A 15,022-nucleotide genomic window follows, 5' to 3' on the forward strand; every position below is an offset into this window, starting at 1 on the left:
TCATGTTTGGTAAAGTGAGTGTCAGTGAAAAAGAGGAAGATCCTCAGGGAGATGGATCGACACAGTGGCTGCAACAATGGGCTTAAGCATAGCAGTGATTGTGAGGATAGCACAGGACTGGGCAGTGTTTTGGTCTGTTGTGCATAGGGTCTCTATGAGTTGGAACTGACTCGATGGCACCTAACAACATCAACAATGAATAATGATGTTGAAAACCTTCTCATGTGCCTAATGTCCATTTGCATATCTTCTTTGGAGAATTGTTGATTCAAATCTTTTGTACATTTAAATTGGGTTATTTGGCTTTTTATGGTTCAGTTCTAAGAGTTCTCTATACATTCCTGACATATTTACTTTATCAGATATAAGATTTGAAAATATTTCTTCCCATTCTGGGGATTGTCTTTCCCTTTCTTGGTGATGCCCTTTGGAGCACAAAAGTTTTTTATTTTGATAAAATTCAATTTATCTTTTTTTTTCTTTTGGTCCATCACGCTTTGTAAGGTCGCTATGAGTCAGAATTGACTGGATGGCAATGGGTTTCTTTTGGGTTTGTGCTTTAGGTGTCATATCTAAAATTTGTCTAACCCAGGGTTGTGAACATTTATTCCTGTTTTCTTTTAAGAGTTTTATAGTTTAAGCCCTTATATTTAGGTCTGTGATCTATTTTGAGTTAATTTATTTTATATGGTGTGAAATAAGCCTCCAATTTCAGAAATCCAGTTATCCAGCACCATTTGTTGAAAAGACTGTTCTTCCCCTGTTAACTGGCTTTGGCACCCTTGTCAAAAAAACCAATTGACCATAAATGTAGAAATTTACTTTGAAACTCTGAAATCTATTCCACTGATTTCTATTTCTATCCTTATGCCTGTATCACACTGTCGTAATTGTTGTAGCTCTGTCGTAAGTTTTGAAATCAGGAAGTGTGGGTCCTCCAACTTCATTATTTTTCAAAATTGTTTTGGCTATTCTGGGTTTCCTACATTTCTACATGAACTTTAGGGTCAGCTTTTTGACTTCTGCAAAGAGGCAATCTGGGATTTTAATAGAGATTGCATTGAATCCTTAGACCAGTTGGGGGATATTGTCATTTTAACAATATTAAGCCTTCCAATTCATGATCATGGAATGTCTTCCCATTTACTTTAGTCTTTAAATGCTTTCAATGATGTTCTGCAGTTTTCAGAGTATACAGTTTATACTTATTTTGTTTAACTTTTTCCTAGGTATCTTATTTTATTGATGCTATAGTAAACGTATTTTTTTCTTATTTATATTTTGATTATTCATTGATAATGTACAGAAATACTATTTTTTTGTTGTTGTTTATTTTGTATCCTGGAATCTTGCTGAAATTGTTCATTAGTTCTAATCATTTCACTAACGGATTCAATACAATTTTTCTGTATATAAGATTGCCATCCGTTAATAGAGATTATTTTACTTTTTCTTTTCCAATCTGGATGCCTTTTATTTCTTTTTCTTGCCTAATTACCCTGCCTAGAACCGACGGTACAATGTTGAATAGAAGCGGTAAGAGTGGACATTCTTGTCTTTTATCTCATCTCAGGAAGAAAACATTTAGTCTTTCATGATTAAGTATCACGCTAGCTGTGGCTCTTGTGTAGATGACCTTTATAGGTGGATGAAGTTCCCATCTAGCCCTAGTTTTTTGACTGTTTTTATCAGGAAATTGTCTGATTTTGTAGAATGGCTTTTCTGCAGCTGATGACATAATCATGTGGTTTTTTTTTTTAATGGTGATTACATTGATTTTGTATGTTAAACCAACCTTTCATTCTTGGGATAAATCTGATTGGTCATGATGTGTAATCCTTTGTGTATGTTGCTGATTTGACTTACTAGTATTTTGTTGAGCATTTTTACATCTATGTTCATAAGCAATATTGGGCTGAAGTCTTCTTTTCTTGTGATGTCTTTGTCTGGTTTTAGTATCAGGGTAATACTGACCTCATAGGGTGAATAGGAAAGCACTCCTCCTCTTCTATATTTTGGAAAAGCTGGTGAAGAATTGGTACTAATTCTTCTTTAAATGTTTGGTAGAATTTACTACCAAAGCCATCTCAGCATGGGTGATTTTATGTGGAAAATGTTTGAGTACTAATTCAATTTCTTTTCTTTTTTAGGTCTACTCAGATTTTCTGTTTCTTGAGTCAGTTTCTTTAGTTTGTATCTTTATAGGAATTTGTCCTTTTCATCTAAGTGATCTAGTTTGTTGGCACGCAATTGTTCATAGTAATCCCTTATAAATCATTTTTATTCCTGAGGTCAATAATGATGTCCCCTCTTTCATTCATGATTTTAGTCATTTGGGTCTTCTCTCTTGTTTTCTTGGTCAGTCTAACTAAAGGTTTGTCGATTTTATCTTTTCACAGAACCACCTTTCAGTTTTAATTTTTTCCAATTGTTTTTCTATTCTCTACTTCATTTATTTATGCTCTAATCTTTATTATTTTCTTTCCTTTGCATGCTTTGGGCTTAGTTGCTCTGCTTTTTCTAGTTTCTTAAGGTTGAAGATTAGGCTATTTTAGATTATTCTTTTTTAATATTGATGTTTCTAGCTTTAAGTGTTTCTCTTAGCATTGTTTTTGCTGCATTTTAATTAATCTCAAAGTATTTTCTAAAGTCTCTTTTTTTTTGATCCATTGATTACTTAGGAATGTGTTAATTTCCAAATATTTATGAATTTCTCAAATTTCCTTCTGCTATTTGCATTCCACTGTGGCCAGAGTACATACTTCGTCTTTAAGCTTGTTGTGTCTGATATTATTATAGCCACTCCAGCTCTCTCTCTTTTGGCTACTGCTTGCAGGTAGACATTTTCCAAAACTTTTACTTTCAACTTATTTGTGTCTTTGAATCTAAAAGTGTGTCTCTTATAGACAAAATATAGTTGAATCGTGTTATTTTTATAATCCATTCTTCCAATCTCTGTTTTTTTGATTGGAGTATGTAATCCATTTCCATTTCATGTAATTATTGATAAGGTAGGGTTTACAGTTTACAGTTGCCATTTTCTTTTTGTTTTCTATATTTCTGTCATGGATTGAATGGTGCCCCCCTAAAAGGATATGTTGAAATCTTAACCTCTGTTCCTGTGAATGTGACCTTGTTTGAAATTAGGGTCTTTGGAGATACTATCGGTGAAGTTAACATGAAGTCATACCCGAGCAGGGTGAGTCCTATTCCAACCTGAGTGGTGCCCTTACAAAAAAAGGAGAAGAAACACAGAGAGACAGATATAGGGAAGATGGGCACGTGCTGACAGGGTTATTCTGCGGCTGCAAGTCAAGGCACATCTACGGTTACTAGAAGCTAAAAGAGACAAGAAAGGATCCTCCCCAGAGCCTGCAGAGAGTATGTTCCAGCCGACACCCTGAACTCAGACTACTAGCCTCCAGAACTATGAGAATAAATTTCTGTTGTTATAAGACACCCAACTGGTGGTACATTTTCATGGCATTCCTAGGGAACTAATACAATCTCATATCTTTTCTTTCTTTACTCCTCGATTCCTGCCACCTTTTGTGTCAAATACATATGTTTTAAGTCCTTTTTTTGATTCTTTTATTATAAATATGTTTTAAAGTTATCTTCTTAATGGTTGGCCTGGAGATGACAATTAACATCTTAACTTAAAAGAATCTAGTTTTGATTAATACCAACTTAATACCAATAGTATATAAAAACTTTGTTCCAATATAGTTCTGTTCCCTCCCTTCTTTTGTGCTATTATTGTCATACAATTATATCTTTATAGATTACAAGCCCATCAACAATTTTTGTATCTATTGCTTACTGCACTTGTCTTTTTAATCAGATAGAAGAAAATACATTTATGCTATTATTTTTATTTCTTCATGTAATGTCTTAGTTATCTAGTGCTGCTATAACAGAAATACCACAAGTGGATGGCTTTAACAAACAGAAATTTATTCTCTCACAGTCTAGGAGGCAAGAAGCCTGAATTTAGGGTGTCAGCTCCAGGGGAAGGCTTTCTCTTTCTGTAGGCTCTGGAGGAAGGTCCTTGTCATCAGTCTTGCCTTGGTCTAAGCGCTTCTCAGCGCAGACACCCCAGGTCCAAAGGATGAGCTTCAGTCCTGGCTTATCTTGCTTGGCCGTAATGAGATCCCTCTCCTCTTTGCTCACTGTTCTCTTTTATATCTCAAAAGAGATTGACTCTAGACACAATTTAATTCTGTAGATTGAGTCCTGCCTCATTAACATAATTGCCCTAATGCTGCCTCATTAACATCATAGAGGTTAGAATTTACAACACTTAGGATAATCACATCAGGTCACAAAGGGGTGGACAGCCACACAATACTGGGAATCATGGCCTCAGCAAGTTGACACACTTTTGGGGGACATAATTCAATCCATGTGTGTTTAAGTTACTGTCTATTGTCCTTTCATTTCAGCCTGAAGAACACACTTTAGTTTATCATGTAGGGCAAGTCTACAAGTGATGCATTCTTTCAGTTATTGTTTATCTGGGAATGCCTTAATTTTTTTTTTTTGAAGGACAATACTGCTGGGCATAGAATTCTTAGTTTGCAGTCTTTTCCTTTCAGCACTTTGAATATGTCATCCACTGTCTTTCGACCTGCATAGTTTCTGATGTGAACTGAGCTGTTAATATTACCGAACATCCCATTTACAGGATAAGCCACATTTTTCTTTGCTGCTTTCAAGATTCTCTCCTTGTCTTCAGCTTTCAACACTTTGACTATGATGTGTCTACCAGTAGATCTCTTCGGGTTTATTCTACTTGGAGTTAATTGAACTTTGGTGAGCAGATTAATTTTTTCATCAAATTTTGGATGTTTTGGCCTTTATTTCCTCAAATATTCTTTCTTTTGCTTTTTCTTTTACCTGCTTCTGGGACTCTCATTATACAGATGCTGGTCTGATTGACAGCACCTCACAGGTCTCTAAGGCTCTGTTTCTTAAATCACTGTTGGCCAGGCAGCAGCCCTTAGGAACTTGTCATTGCCTGCTTTTGTTGGTCCAAATTGCAAAATGGGTCTTTGTGGCTTAGAAGAATAGAGCACTCTTTAAAAAATGCTCTATCACACTGCTTCTGGTGGTGCAGAGGACACTCTGGGGCAGAAAAACATAGTCAACTATTCTTAGTCAAAAAGCAATGCAGAAGAGAAAGCCTCTCAATATGATTAAGTTTTAAGAATACCCTAGCCATTTGCTTATATTTTGTTTTTATGTATTGCAGGGTGATATATAATAAAAGCTAAAGTCTAAATATGTCTAAAAGCACTTTCTCAACAAATATAAATAAAAGTTGTAAGTTACTGCTGTGCAAGAGAAATATAATGCAAGCACAGATATAACTGTAACTCTTCTAGTAGGCTGTTAGATATGCACCAAAAAAAGGAAGCTAATTTCAATAATGTATTTTTATGTAACCTGGTATGTCTAAAATATCCTTTTATATGTAATCAATATAACAATATTATTGAGATATTTTACATCCATTTTTTCATCCTAAGTCTTAGAAATCTGATGTGTGTTTTATACTTCACATCTCAATTCTGACTAGTTCCATTTCAACTGCTGTGGCTACGCACTCAACAATGGACACCCAAGTTACAGTTTAAGTGCACCGTTTTGTTTTTGGTAGGGGTGCACAAAAGAATGGCCCATTTTATACTTAATGGTGTCTTAGATTAAATGAAATATGTTAGCTTTTACCTCATGGTGGGAAGGGGATTCAAGATGGGAATTAAGTCCAGTTAAATATGTTACATTTCTTACACATACCTACTGGTCAATATTCTTAGACAAGATCTGTGAGTCAGGTTCAGTGGACCCAAGGGGGCAGCAGCACTGGTAGCCACAGCTGCTGGCTCTTTGTGGACTGAGCACACAGCATGGGCTGCTGAGGTCTCTGAATGCCTTCCTTTAGGTTTTCCAGTGCCCTCCTGGGCTCTCCCAAACAGGTTCCATAGATAGATGGAAATAAGAGCCCCCAAACACACTACTGTCGAGTCAGTTCTGACTCAGAGTGACCCCAAACGGTTTCTAAGGCTGTAAGTCTTTACAGGAGCAGACTGCCCCATCTGTCTCCCCAGAGCCACTGGTAGTTTCAAACCGCTGACCTTTCAGTTTAGCCGTCCAGTGCTTTAACCACACCACCACCAAGGATTCTGGGAAATAAGAGCAGCCAGAAAGTATTCTCTCCAGCCTCTTTAGGCCAGCATTGTTTTAAAACTGCCAAGGGGCATGCTACTGTTTTAATTCTATTTATTTTCTCCACCCTCGTGCTGATCAGGATGTGAGCAATAACGGGGAGAAGATATGTTTTCCAAACTGATTGATTTTTCTGTTACCTTGCCTTTTCTGATCAGTTTCTCAGCCGGTCCCTCATTTTTCAAGTTAAGTACTGTTTGTTTCTCCAACATGATAAAATTTAGTTAGGACAGTGACTGGGAGCAGAGTTTATGGACTGTCAATCCTTCATGTTTGCTTTTTCTGTGCCAAATCAAAGGCACTTTTTTCATTGAACTGTGACAATTAGAGGCTTTAAGTCTAGTCTGGCTTATAACAAGCTAAAAATTGCACTTGACAGACACATGTAGTTAAGATACATGGTAGTGCTCTTGGGGTTTAGAGAACTGGAAAAGCCTGGATTCTCTGTTAATTTCCATAAATCTCAAAGCTTGGTTTCTTAAAAGACTCAATATATAATTATCCTCCGATGGTGGGTCATTGGAGCATCTTAGGGTATGGGACATCTTAGTAGTAGGGCCCTGTCTCAGGGAGGGGCTGCTTTTAAAAGCCTAACATAACGGTTCTGATATTGGGCTCGAAGTCAGACAAGGATTGTAACCCGGTTCTATCATGAACTGGCTGTGTGGTCACAGGCTGCCAACCTCTCTGACCCCAACTATCTTGGCGCTAACAGAATACCTACTTACAAGCTTGTTTTGTGAGGATTACATACAGTTACACGCACTACCTTTAGCTTGTCGAAATAAGCTCTCGGGAAATTGTATTTCTATCAGGGCAACTCTTTAGACAAAGGGCCAGATAATGCATATTTTAGGCTTTGCAGGCAACTACTCGGCTTTGCCACTGTAGCCTAAAATCAGCCATAGGCAGGAAATACCAAATGACTAAGCATGGCTGTGTTCTAATACCACTTTATTTACAAAAATAGGTAGTCGGCAGTAGTTTGCTAACCTTTGCTACGGACAATCAGGAACTACTAGTGGTTTAAGTGCAGAAGGAGAGGGTCCTCCAGCCAAAGATTTTGAACACCAGGATTTCATAAACACAGCACTTCCCATGGGGATCAGTTGCGTCAATAGGGTGCACCTTTAGTCACATGGTAATTTTATTTCTGAATCAGTGATTTCGATAGGCAAATGGGGTTGAAGATCACTGGCACTTATTTTTTTCATTCCCTTTCTCTACCCTTTTGTTCCCTTTGCTCCTCCTTTGTCTCCCTGAGTGCTACCTAACATCATTTCTTTTCTTTCCCTCTAACCTTAGCAGTCAGTAGCATTCGGATCACAAAAGATGCCGAGTCTCTGGCTGTACACACCTCAGCCTTTCCAGAGTTGCGCACCCCCCGTTGCTATCTGACGAGGGGCAGCATCCTCTGAGCTTCCCTCTTTAGTCCTTCCTAAGCAGGGCCCATGGAGCCGAGCCTGCATTTTAACTATCTGGAAGAAAGCAGTCATCGTGTAGGGGAGGAAAAATGAAGATCATGCAAAGGCGGTAGGAGCCCTCTCCAACTCAGCGCAACTGTCAGAGGTGATTTATGTCTCCCGAAACACCCAGCTGCTCACATCAGTGCTTACACAGAAACCTCTTAAGGCTTCCCTTCAAGGATTCCGTCACAGTCTAACTAGAAATTACAAATGCCTGAGAATTTCTCTCCAGGAGTCTAATTAACTGATTTTCTTCTCACGTGGCTAGTATGAAACACCAAGGTTGATTTGACATTGGAGTGGGTTTTAGGTGATTTGAATGTAGACTTTTCTCTAATAACTTATTTATATTTCCTAAAACTTAAAAGCCCTGAACACTGGGAAGGGTCCCCCTAGGCGGTTCAATTAGCCAAAATGCCACACCGTTAAAGTCAACACCTGGATGTTTTAGCCCGAATGCTGCCATTTTGGCTGGATTTTGCCAGCCAGGCTCTTGCATGTGGCAATGAACCCCCAGAAGATGAAAACACACACACCTCCTCTTGTTTCAGGCCAGGGCCATTTTCATAACCATGGTCTGAAGGCTAGCTGGTGTTGCTTCTTTTCCCACTCAGTTTTCTAATTAGATTTTGGCTCTGAGTTATTTTATTTTTCCCTAGGGATGGCTCATTATTTTGCCACTTGCTCATTTGTATCTGTAACTATGAGAAATTAAAACAGAGAAACTTCTAGACAAATGAAAACATGTTTTATTTACAAGAAAAAGTCTGTACACTGCATATACACAAAAATATACAAAACCAAAATAGAAAATATCAAAGTGTTAAAATGTGTACAAACACTTTTAAAATGTGACTCCTGGAAAACCTCAAGCTTTAATTACTTTGAAGAGCACACATTTCATTTTAAAAATTATCATACAAAAAAATTTCCAAAGCTATTAAAAAATTTCACTGGTTTCTGTCAGACAAATTTAACAACTATTTTATCTAGAGCAAAACACAATGTGTGGTATAATAAATGTGAGGTTTTAACACTACCAAAGGAGTGAATTGGTTTGAAACCTACCTGGTAAGAAGACTATTTCCCATGGAACCAATAAATGTTTCTTCTTGTAATCTTATAAAAGCCTTCAACTATAGATCAACTTTTCTTCAAGTTCAGGGTTAAGTTAGGCATCTGACAAGGGCACAATATTCACGTAGTGATTCTATACTTTATAAACAAACAAACAAAAAAAACCTAACCCACTGCCGTCAAGTCAATTCCAACTCATAGAAACCCTAAAGGACAGAATAGAACTGCCCCCACAGGGTTTCCAAGGAGCACCTGGTAGATTTGAACTGCCAACATTTTGGTTAGCAGCCATAGCTCTTAACCATTAAGCCAACAGGGTTTCCTCTATATTTTATAGTCCCTTTTACATATCTCTCTATGCTTTTTTAGCATAGCAAAGATGTCAAGACTGTGAGTGTGTGGGAAGGGATGGAGATGGAAGAGTTTTTTTTTTTTTAAACAGAAGGACATATAACATTTGCTTCCTTTTTTTCAAAAAAAAAACTGGTGCTTGTATAATGAAAATAAAATTTATTACAAAGATTTCAGACACACAGATTGACGAAAAAAGACAACACAAAACCAACCCTGTATGTAGATATGTGTATATACAATTATATAACTATATCTACATGTACACTTTTTATACTAAAAGAACTACTGAATCAATGCCTTTAATTCTTTAAATTTCATTAGCCCAAGCTTATAGGGGAATATGCTAGATTTTTTTTTTCTTACTAAAATGCTTAATTCATTTCATAAAACAAGAATCAGAACTTACATTTCCTTAAATTGACAGAAAAATACCTTTCATTTACCAATAGCATAAATGATGCTCAAGTGACAAAAACATGCAGAATAATTTCACGATGGAAATATCCAGAGTATAAAAAACAAGTTTGAACTCAGGCGCATTTGACCTAAGCAATTGATTACTAAACGTAGCTGCCTTGATTAGTTGTATAACCACAGGGTAAGAGTTCTAAACTATCAGAAAATGAAAAACTGAAAAGACAATATGATAGACTATAATGAGAGTCTATTTGGCCTATATAATCATTTCTTAATATCTTTTCCTCTCCCCCCTTCCCCTTCTCTTTCCATTAAAAAAAAAAAAAGTTTCCATTGAGTCAATTTCACTCAGGGAGGCCCCATGTGTGCCGCAGTGGAACTGTGCTCTACAGGGTTTTCAATGGCTGATTTTTTGGAAGCCGATCGCCATGGCTTTCTTCTGAAGTGCCTATGGGTGGACTTGAACTGCCAACCTTTGGTTAGCAGATGAGCATGTTAACCATTTGCACCACCCAGGGACTCCTATCTAAGGAGAAACGGGGGCCAGGTGACTTTGACCTCCCGCCTGAAACATGCACTGTGCCTTGATTTATAAGAAAGGCTACAGAGAGAATTTTAATCATGTCATTTATGCATAAAAATGTCTTCCATCACATTCCATTACTCATCTGAGACTGTGTCAACAGGACCTAATTACTTCAGTGGCTATAAATGGCTCCTGCCTGGCAGGGTCAGCCAACGGCAGAAGGTATAATCTGTTTCACCAGAAAGCACTGGCTCATAAACTCATATTAGAGTGACCCTATAGCCGCTTTAAAGAGTTACTTTTATTTCCCAAATTTGGAAATGCTAACAATTGTTTTAGCATTGCTTTCGTCCATCTGATATGGCTATAATAACAGATGACTACTGAAGCGTCCAGGATTGATTGTCTGGGCTGACAGACAGAGGGCACGAGACACCTGGAAACAGGCCCCTTCCCGGGAGCGTTGTTTCTGAAGCAGGTGCTTTCAGCTCTGGGTGCAGACAGACAGCAGAAGACCCAGTAACTCAAAGCTGTGTAAAAGCCCTTCCTTTGGCCCATTTCAATGCATATCTCTGATGTTTATTATATGCAACTTCTAACTGAACACCTTATGGCCCTGTGCAAATGTTCTTAATAAAAGTAGATTTAAAAAAGTGGGGTAGGTCAGACACACAGGACTAGGATCAGTATACCATCGACAGCGAGAATACTACACCTGTTAAAACACACCTTTCTGCCCAGTGTGATAGACACGTTAGGTAGAATCTAGTCCCATGTGACTTGTCCTTCTTGGTCAATGTCTGTTTCTTCATGATAACAAAAAGTGAAATTGTCTTGAAATATAAAACAATGTGATATTAGTCCTGTGAGTGAAAAAAAACGACAACTAATAGCTTCGGTTTGCACCATAGGAATTTTATCAGCTTCCCTTCCCAGGAGAGGGTGGAGGGTTTTAGGAGGGACATAGCTTGTGAGAAATGCAATGGGGTGTTATTTACTGTTAACTACAGAAAGGCCATGTGTGCCCTGCAGATCAGAACATGTGGTATACAGGGATTTAACAATGTCTGGTAAAATATTGCCACTTAGGACCAATTTGGGTAATACTAGAAGTGGTCTTCATGTTAGCCTAACATTTTTGAGAGACTAAACAATTTAAACTTTTAAATAGAAGAATGCCAGCCGACAGTATATTAATATGTGTACTACATTTCCTGAATGTTTAACAGACCCTGGTTCCCATGAGTCTTTAAGGCCATAATAAATTCAATTTTCTAATTAAATTTTCTTTTATGCTCTTCGGTCTTTCTTGGAACCTCAGTGAGACGGAAAGTACTTTTTAAAATTACATGCGTTACAACAAAATGCTATTTAAACAGCTTTGAAGTGTTTTCTGGGGCTTTTGAACTTGCATGTTTACACTAAGCTCAATAAATTATCCTCTAGTCAAGTTCTCATGTCCCCAAGGGGGGTGATCCTAGATAATGATGCCCATCAGCAAATCACCTAGGATGACTATAAAAGGAACTCAAATAGACACGGGCATTTAAAGGCAAAGGCCTGGAAGACCTAGGCAGTTCCGAGGAGGCCTGTTCATCCCAATTTGGAGTTAGCTCATTAACATTCAGTAGTCACGGAACTTAACCCATTGCCATCGAGTTGATTCGGACTCATTGCAGCCCTACAGGACAGAGCAGAACTGCCCATAGAGTTTCCAAGGAGTGCCTGGTGGATTGGAACTGCTGACCTTTTGGTTAGCAGCCATAGCACTTACCCACTACGCCACCAGGGTTTCCAGTCACTGAACTTACTACATGCATAAACATGTGTACAAGATGAAGCTCTTTCAGGAAATTAGAAGGAAAAGGTGGCTTGATGATGTCTACTCAGACTTAAGTTGATGTATAGGACAAAATTATGTATTCCTTCTCGTAGTCTAGAAACAAAGTTCTCAGGATGGGCTCTTACTGGATGTTGTCATGAGTAACCCTCTTGAATTACCCCTACTTTACTATTATAATAAGTTGCAGGAGATCTCTGTTGGTCAACAAGATTTCTGATGGGTAGACTAGCCACACAGAAGCTGTCAGTTTCTGTAAACCACCTTGCTAAAAAAAAAAAAAAGTAGTCTTGATAGCACTCTGGGTCGGGGGGGGCGGGGCGGGAATCCTGAAACAAACCCTTTCACTTAAACTCTGCTAACATTCACACCCTTGCGAGGAAGAACGTACTCAGTTAAGCTGCTATTATTGTCAATGCCAAGAAGTCTTAACTGTACCACTGAGATATATTTTGGTTATATAAGGAAACGGCACGTTTAAATTAAGGTATTCTAAAATGTCACTATACCCACTGCCACTGAGTCAATTCCGACTCATAGCGACCCCATAGGACAGAGTAGAACTGCCCCATAGAGTTTCAAGGAGCACCTGGCGCATTCGAACTGCCAACCTCTTGGTTAGCAGCTGTAGCACTTAACTACTACACCACCAGGGATTCCAAAAAATGTCACTATGTTCTCTGCAAAACATTGTGTTTTTCACTCAAATTTCTATAAAATGCCAGACCTACTAGATCGGTAGACTAGAGGAACCCCCAAGACTATTGTTCTTAGATACCCTTTGAACTTGGAATTGAAGCTATTATTGCAGGTCACACTTCAGCCAAAGAACAGATCAGCTTATAAAAAAAACAACGTCACATGTGAATAATGTGCCCCCTTAAACGATTAACTATATGAGAACAAATAGTCAACAGTTACCCAAAAGCACAAATGAGATGGCAAGGAGGGGAAGAGAAGCTAGACCATGGGAAACAGAACAAAAACAGAATGGAAATAGCTAGAATGCTGACACATTGTAAAAACGGTAACCAATGGAACGGAAGAGTCTGTATAAAAACTGTTAAAGGGGAACCTAATTTGCTGCATAAACTTTCACCTAAAACACATTATTATTTAAAAAATTGTGTTTTTCAATGTAGCAGTGGCAGAAATGTTGAGATTTAAAAAAAGAAAAAGAAAAACAACAACAAAATACCCAACTTTGAGTATATCGAACATACTGGGATGAAAATTACCCCCCTCGCTGCCTTTCCCTCTGAAGCATGTATTTGCCTTGCTGTTAAAGAGCAATGCTTTCACACAATTTTATTTAATTATATGGCTTTGTCATGCTGTTGACATAAAACGTATCTGTGAAAGCAAGGGTTGGATGCCTAAATGTTTGCTGTAGGAAGAAAAATGTAGTTGAAAATCATTGTACATGGCTGTTCCCGATAGCTGACGTTAACCTACAAGACATCTGTAAAAGAGCTAGCTAGGTGGGCATCGCCAGCAGCACAGGGTGACGGCTCTGCAGTCCTTCCTTCAACATTGAAAGCAGCAAGGGGTGGCCCCTGCTCTCCCTCGTTGTGGCGGAATAACTGTCAGTGTGTGTATAACTGAGTGTGAAAGGGCTGTGAGGTGGGCTCGCAGGTGAGGAGGTACAAGGTGGAAAAGCCGGAGCCAAGAACAGTCCAGCTCTTCAGCCTTGAGACTCCCTATTTATGTGCCTCTCAGTCTGTGTGATACTAACTTTCCTTGTCATGGAATGAAGTGTTGCAGAGAAACGAAGTGTCTCCCTAGAGCTGTTCAGGGGCTGGGTTTTTCTTGGACACATTGATGTTTTATGGCATCAGAAACTTGTCCTGCTAAGCAAAGAGCAAAGCCCTCAGTAGGAAGGGGAAGCAGAGATGGTTAATGCAATGGTACAGAACCACGTGCACCCTGTTGGATACCTGGGGTATTTTCACTGTTAAAAACACATCTAAGAGAGAAATCAGACATTCCCCATAAAATCCAGGATATTTAATGACGGACGTATGTGCAAGTGGCGCTCTCGAGACTATAGATACTGGTCCTCAACTTGGATGTTTCGAGGTATAAGCCCTTTCTTAATTTCAGTATATCCCTAGGGCTGTAGTTGAAAACAAGCCTGATAATGTGTACCTGTGGCATAAGAAAAGGTTGGCATTTTTGGAGGTGTCATGCCCATGCTTATACATCTGTTTTCTTTCTGGGTACCCATTTTTTGCAGCTTTTTTGAGCTTTTTTTTTTTTAAATTCCATTTCTATATTCAGAACAGTCATAAATACTCAATGGCTTAGGAAGAGAAGAATTCTTATGGCCACCACTAAATTGCAGTTTAAAGACTCCAGACGACCTTGTCTAAAATACAACTTCAAGTATTCCTTTGTGACACAGAGTATACCAGTAGTACCTTATTGCACATTGCCTCCCCAAAGCCCCTTGTTAAGAGTGTGGAACGGGGTTGGGTACAGGGCAGCTTACGGCCCAGAGCCCGGGCAGGGTCACCTTCCCCTTCCGATGCAGGTCCTCCTGGACCCCCGTGTTCATGCGCTGCACCAGCAGCTTCTCGTACAGCAGCGGGTGGTACGCGCCGAGCGTGCAGGCCGCATCGTAGTACAGCTCATGATAGTGACAAAGTTCCGTCTGCCGGATGGACGGGATATATTCATAGACGTGTACTTCTCTGCACATGGACATCATGATGAGGATTCCTGAAATGAAATGAAAATTAGTCTTTTTGGGGGTGGGGGGAATGGTGGTGAGGAATGGCTGACTGTGGCAGGAGATACTTGTCTTGTATTCACTTTCTCTTTTTTCTTTGCACTTGCAATGTTACAACTTCCACTACGTAATGTGTATGCAGTTCATGGGCAACGGGGCAAATTAGGACGCGACACCATACACAGTCACCCACGAAACTGATTACAGTGGGCAGAGAACCAAAGATGAAGAGCAACATCATTGGCCTTAAAGAGGCCTGGAGGCTATGATCGTGACAGATTTGCCACCCACGTCACAACATATTACATTATACACACGTGTCCTGCCAGACTTGCTGTTCTATTATAAACCAAACCAAACTTGCTGCTGTGAGTCAATTC

The 15,022-nt window shown here is 38.9% G+C and overlaps 1 protein-coding gene across 1 annotated transcript in view; it reads right to left on the reverse strand.

Moving 5' to 3' along the window:
* Positions 1 to 8,415: 8,415 nt before the first annotated feature.
* ST6GAL2 (ST6 beta-galactoside alpha-2,6-sialyltransferase 2) overlaps positions 8,416 to 15,022 on the reverse strand; it is a 39,776-nt gene continuing 33,169 nt past the window's right edge. The window contains exon 5 of the mRNA XM_010593579.3: positions 8,416 to 14,632. Within this exon, the coding sequence (XP_010591881.1) occupies positions 14,364 to 14,632 (269 nt within the window). The 3' untranslated portion in view covers positions 8,416 to 14,363. The remainder of the gene's footprint in view (positions 14,633 to 15,022) is intronic.

This window comes from Loxodonta africana, chromosome 15 (assembly GCF_030014295.1).
Source record: "Loxodonta africana isolate mLoxAfr1 chromosome 15, mLoxAfr1.hap2, whole genome shotgun sequence".
In the NCBI taxonomy this organism is placed as follows: Eukaryota; Metazoa; Chordata; class Mammalia; order Proboscidea; family Elephantidae; genus Loxodonta; species Loxodonta africana.